The sequence below is a fragment of the Salvia miltiorrhiza genome, chromosome 2, assembly GCF_028751815.1.
Source record: "Salvia miltiorrhiza cultivar Shanhuang (shh) chromosome 2, IMPLAD_Smil_shh, whole genome shotgun sequence".
Classification (NCBI taxonomy): Eukaryota; Viridiplantae; Streptophyta; class Magnoliopsida; order Lamiales; family Lamiaceae; genus Salvia; species Salvia miltiorrhiza.
In genome coordinates this window covers 27,762,266-27,768,680 of record NC_080388.1, presented here as the reverse complement: position 1 = coordinate 27,768,680, position 6,415 = coordinate 27,762,266, and the positions used below count along the sequence as shown (strand labels likewise).

The 6,415-nt window shown below is 40.2% G+C and overlaps 1 protein-coding gene across 1 annotated transcript; it reads left to right on the top strand.

Moving 5' to 3' along the window:
• The first annotated feature begins 3,144 nt into the window (after positions 1-3,144).
• On the top strand, positions 3,145-5,321 carry LOC131008220 (uncharacterized). The gene is made up of 4 exons (XM_057935113.1): positions 3,145-3,741; positions 3,851-4,774; positions 4,848-4,946; positions 5,019-5,321. Exons 1-4 carry the CDS (start codon positions 3,145-3,147, stop codon positions 5,319-5,321), a joined length of 1,923 nt encoding a protein of 640 aa, XP_057791096.1.
• The last annotated feature ends 1,094 nt before the right edge of the window (positions 5,322-6,415 follow it).

Sequence of the window (6,415 nt, the reverse complement as noted above, 5' to 3'; positions counted from 1 at the left end):
TTCCTGACTATTAGAGGATAGATCAGTTAGACTGATAACATACGCAGCGGAAATAACTTTGTTTCGTAATAGCCTCGATTGAGCACGTTGTTAGTCTTAGGTTTCTCTTTGCAGTTAATCAGAATTCAGTTTATCAAAAGTAAGAACACAAGTAAGAATGTAAAACTGAAAGCTGTAACTAACAAAGAGACTTTTACGTGGTTCGGAAAACACTTCCTACATCCACGGTCGGTTGATCAGACCAACAATTCACTCCGCAAGTGCTTAACTGGTGCACTGCAAACCGAACTGTGTGCTTGTCGGGTGCACACAACCGTACCACTGAAGATTCCACTATTCAGTACCAACACTTCACTCGCGTTGGATTTCTCAATCCTAGCACGACCTTGCACTAGGATCTCACGGAGTCAGAGTACCTTTCTGAACTCCTATTCACTCAAACACTCGATTCAGTATCTCGAAGGGAGGTTTGAAATCCTGCCAACTAAACTTCAAAGAACAAGTTCTTTGGAGCTAGTTTGACCTAGGCTTCTGGGTAAACAGAGGTTTGCCTAAGGTCTAATAGAATGTGTGTAATCAGCAGTGATTGATTTTTGGCTTTGGAATTCTCTTCTTCGATTCAAGCTTTGGGGAAGTTAAGCTTTTGGCTGAGAAACTATTTTGGCAGAGTTTCAGCTTATGTTGTTGAATCGGTGAAGATTGAAGTGATCCTCGAGCGCTATTTATAGGAGAGGTCTTGAATAGATCCATTGGCGGAGAACGTCTTCAAGATTTCTTCCGTTGGAGAGCTTTTTGAATTTGGGCTGAGGCTTCAATCTTCGAGGTTCCTTGTTTGGTGAGAATGGCTATGTTGAAGAGCAGGAGATGTGACGTCTCTGATAAAGTAGCCACCAAATAGGAATGACCTCTGCAGAGAGGGCTGATCCTAAGATCTCTGCATTTAATGCGGCTGTACTTTTGGAGTACGTGGCTTCCTTTGAACGTTGGAAGTTCAGTCCGAGGAATAATGTTTAACTGATACTTGACTTTAGTATCAGTTCGCTGAATCTACGCGGCACGCATTAAGTAATCAGTTCCGAACTGATTCTTCAACTGATACTTCAGTTGGTATCTTTAGTCTTCAGTCTTCAATCCTTCGTCCTTCAGTCTTCAGTCTTCAGTCTTCAGAACCGCAAACTAAACTAGAAACGAACTCTAACACTTGAGTTCAAACAGTTCTAGTCTATTACAATTAAGTCCTATGGATTTTGGTATCATCAAAACAAGGATTAGGATATTCCATAAATTTCCCAACACCAATTAATTAATTCAATAGTCAAACTATTTACTAATTAATTAAAGCTATTAGAATATATCAAATATATCCTAATCTAGTCCATATATCTTTCAATCTCCCACTTGGACTAGCATTAGATTAAACACCAAGCACTATCTTTGCACCCTTGAGCGAATCAACAATACACATAAAGTGTGACCCTATAGGTCTTCATTATCGACAATAATCTGATTAAAGTCTAGACTGCGTTGTGTAGCTAGCGAACTCGATATATAAAGAACGTTTACGTGGATTCTGTAAACAAAAACCTTTATGTGAAGATATAGTAACATCCTTTCATTCATGAACAACTCGATAGAGCTTAGAATTTGTCATTGTGTCTTTCCAATAGCTCAATCAATTTATGGGTTAAGTACCAAATGCCCCCCCCCAACGTTTGGGCCCCTATCGCTTATAGGACCCTATAGTCAGGGTAAGCACTGTTTACTACCTCAACGTGGCTAAACCTAAACAAATACCCCCCCTCCCCCGCGTTTTAACGGCCCCAAACGCCGTCTGTGATTTAAATTTTTATTTATTTTAATGCAGGTGGGCCCCATTTCAACGGTTTAGGAGCGGGAGACGAAGGGGTTTTGTGCTACACATACGAAACCCAAAGGTCTCCTCTACCACAATTCCAATTACAACTCTCATAATTCAATCTTCTCTGCCGCTGCTTCTCTGTGTACGAAAAAATCGAGAGTTAATCGTGAGCCAAGAAAGCTTGCAATAAATGGCGGAAGACGACAACGATGGTTCAGGGTAAGTGTTTTCAAATGAGAAATTTTTCATTGTTATCTTCGTTTGAGTTGTCTTGAGCACCATGATTCTTTTCTTTTTTTCAGTCTCGCTTTCGAGGGATTTTGGTTCAACTATGGGGGGTATTGAGAGAAAAAGGAATGTTGGTGTTATGAAGAGGTGAACACTGATTTCGTGGAGGGAGAAAGTGTTGATTCAATGACCTTTGAAAAAATAGTTGCCAAATATGCAGAACTAGGCTTCCCAAATCCTAAATGCTATTATGTGCAAGACTATGATGAGACTTATGAAAATGGACTTTATGATGTTTATGATGAAGAATCGGCTAGGAGAGTATTAAATGTAGCTTTTATATGTTGTTGGGACAAGGTTTATTTTTACATAGACGATGAGAGGCTTCCTTTTCCTTCGGAATTGGTTAGTCGAGTCCGAGGGTTACTAGATGAAGAAGAAATTGAGAAGCTTGAAAGATTACAAGCAAAGGGGGAGAGTGGAAAGATGAAGAGACTTGAGGGAGAGGGTAGAGATGGTGATGGGGCTGCTGGAATTCATAAACAGGGTAGTGCTGGTGATAAAGCTGATTTGAGGGGGAGGGTAGAGATGGTGATAAGGATTGGGGAATTCAGATGGAGGGTATTGATGGTGATAAAGCTGCTGGAATTGAGGGAGAGGGTAGAAATGGTGAGGGTGCAAAGGTTCATGAAGAGGGTGCAACTTTTGAGTGGGAAGCAGAGGACAACATGGACCTTGAAGGAGAAGAAGACAAGAATGAGGATGATGGGGAAGATGACGAAGATGATGACACATATTTTGTGCATGGTGAAGATTCAGATGGGGATGAAGAGTATGATTAGCAGGATCGTGAACATGAGATCAACCCAAGCTTCGAGCTTGGGCAGACTTTTGCATCTGCAAAGGATGCAAGGGAGGCAGTGAATCTATATGCCATACAGAATGGATATAAGATTCAGTTTGTGAAGAACGAGAAAACTAGGTAGAGAGCTATCTATCTTAATGCCAAGAATTGCCCTTTTCTGTTCTACTGCTCGAAAATTGGTGCTGATGGAGGCATGGCTGTGAAGACCTTGGTTTTAGAGCATGATTGTTACCAACAAAGGGAGGTGCCAAGTATGACCCAAACTTTCTTGGCAAACCATTTCAAAGAGAGACTTTACAAAGATCCAAAGTTCTCTGCCAAGCAGATTCAGGAAGAAGTCCAAACTTATTTCAAGCTTCATGTATCCCTGTTCAAATGCAAAAGAGCAAGGAAGATTATTTTAACAGAGCTCAATGGGAGCCATATCAACGAATTCAGGATGCTTGAGGCTTACATTGACATCCTGAAGGAGACTAATCCTAGATCTTTGTGTGAGTTGCAGTTGTCAAAAGATGGTGAAGCCGAGGGTAAGAGAGTTTTCAGAAGATTGTTCGTGATGTTGGATGCTTGCAAGAGAAACTGGTTGGCAGGATGTAGGCCTATAATTTGCCTCGATGGCTACCACTTGAAGAGCATTAGTGGTGGTGTCTTACTCACAGCAGTGGGTAAGGATGCAAACGAGCAAATTATGCCACTAGCTTGGGCAATGGTCAGCAAGGAAAACAAGGTGCACTGGACATGGTTTATGCAGTGGTTGAAGAGTGAACTAGAACTTGGAGAAGGCGACAGGGTAACTATAATTTCTGACATGCAAAAGGTACACGACTGCTACATCTTACTTAACTGCATTTGATATATTATGTCATACTAATCTGTGATTATTCACTGACAAATTATAGGGTCTCATAAATGCTGTGGAAACCACACTCCCGAATGCAGAGCATAGATGGTGTGCTCGACACATTTATGCTAATTGGTCGAAGAACTGGAGAGGTCCAGAATTGACGAAACAATTTTGGATTTGTGCATGGAGTACTTATGAAGAGGACTTCAAACAAAACTTGACAAAGATTGGTGACATAAAGAAGAAAGCTGCTGAGGAACTTTTGAAGTATCCTCCACATACATGGTGCAGAGCATATCAGGATTTCAGGTCAAGTACACATATGGTTGACAACAATATTTCTGAATCTTTTAATTCCAGTTTGCTAGAAGCTAGGAGTAAGCCTAACATAAGCATGTTAGAGGATATACGGATGATGGTGATGAATCAGTTTAAGGAGAGAAAGAGGAGTTCTGCCTTGTGGAAGTGTGATTGGTCCCCGGCTACCATGAAGGTGTTCCAGGCAGCTAGGGAGGATTCGATGAGCTGCATTATCTTATGGAATGGTGATAATGGATACGAAGTTGGGGAGGGCTTGGACAAGCACACTGTGCTTCTAGATAAAATGCAGTGTACATGCAGAGCTTGGGGATTGTGTGGCATACCATGCCAACATGCTATTGCGGCTATGTATCATTCGAAGATAGAGCCGGAGAGTAAGATAGCATACTGGTATCATAAGGAAACCTACGCGCGCAGTTATGCACAAGCAATTCAGCCTGTTCCAAGAGCAAAATTCTACAAGATGGAAGGCCATGCCCCCGTTGAGCCCCCAAAAGTTGAAACAGAAATAGGTAGGCCTAAGAAGCATAGAGTGAGAGCTACAAATGAGGCAAGGCAGAAGGCACACAAGCTTTCAAGGATTGGACAAGTGCAACTTTGTAGCATTTGTAAATCCAATGGCCACAAGAAAAATGCTTGCCCAAATGCTTCAAAACCGGTACCTCTGTTTGGGAGATTATAAAACTTGATCCATAATAGTAATTAACTCCTGTTTTTACTAATTTTTGTAGGTTTCAAGCTCTCAACCTTCTACATCAACAGCTGCGAAGAAAGGGAAAGCTGGATTGGAAGTTTATGTTAACCTTCAAACTGGCAGAACAACCATAAATGTAAGATATTGCTCAGATTTCATATTGTATAAGTTTGGAAACAATATTAACTTATTTCAATATAAAATGCAGCCTGGAATGCATAGTGAGAGAGTTGTGTCTCACGGTGATGTATCAACTCAAGAGAGCTCGGATCCATCAATAAGATATCTTATTCCAAATAAGAGAGAATGCAAGAGGAAGTACAATGACATCAAATTCAAAGATTCTATACTACAGATGAGGCCGAGCAATCTTCCATTTAAGGCACCCGGATTGAAGTGGAAAGGATCCGATAGTGTGACTACAAGCCAGTTAGTTGATGAGGCTGTTGCAAAGAGAACAAGACTCTCAAAAAGCAAATCATCACAAAGTTCAAGCATTTCTAATGTCTAGTAATTAGAATGGAACTTTGGATTTGATTTGCTTTACTCCAAATGTGCTCTGTTTCTGAATTATGTCGTTTTGCATTTCGAACTTTAGTTGTGATTTTGGGTTAAGATGCTGTTATGGTCGAAGCATGTTTATGGTGTTATGGTGATTTTGGAACTTTGGCATAATATTTGGTTTGTAATGTAAGGATGCTTTTAAATCTGCCTTCTCAGTCTATATATTGTGTTTAAGAAGACATTTTTCTCAAGAAAGACATTGTGGTTTTTGTCATTGCCATGCATATTAGGATCCATCATAGTCAGAAACACAAAAGCTTAATAAAAGTGAAAGCAAAAGAGTTGTATATAATTGATTGAGAAGAGAGTTTTAAACATAACACCATTGATACAATACATTTCTAAAGGACAAAGAAAATTACAAAATACAATAACCAACTGAAGATCAACATTGAATAAGCCACGAAAGTCTTCTTCCTCCATTGATCACACAGATTCTTCATCTTATGCAGGGCATAGTTTAACTCAGCTTTTTCGACATCAAAATCACAACCTCTTGCTTCAAGCTTCCTCACCATTTTTCTACATTCCTTCAAATCATTTATCACAAATCTAGCTCGTTCAGCCATGGGCTCGTCATGCCACACAAAAAAACCACAATTCTTCGACTGAAAAGCAAAAAATTTACACACTCAAAAACGATTTCAGAAATTTCGAATTGATAAGAGAAGAAAATTTACCTTCCAATTTCGACACCCATAAAACCTACGGCCAGGGTTATCAGTTGTCCATGAAGTCATTATAGGTGCCCTCAACCTCGATCCATCAATTCTGCAGTTGCAGAAACGTGGAGTTGCTTCAATATCCGCGTCTACCATTGTTCTTCCAGAGGAATTGCTCGACCCACAAGACGAATTGGAATTCATAATGCTTCAATGATCGCGTCTCCCTTTTGCAATCAAGAATTGAAACCCCAAATTAATTTACAGATTTCCGCTCCCCAAATTATGTGAAATAGAAATTGAAAAAACTAGGGTTCATCGATTTTGAATGAGGGCTTAACCTCCCCAAAGTTTGTTTTTAAAACCGTTGAAATGGGGC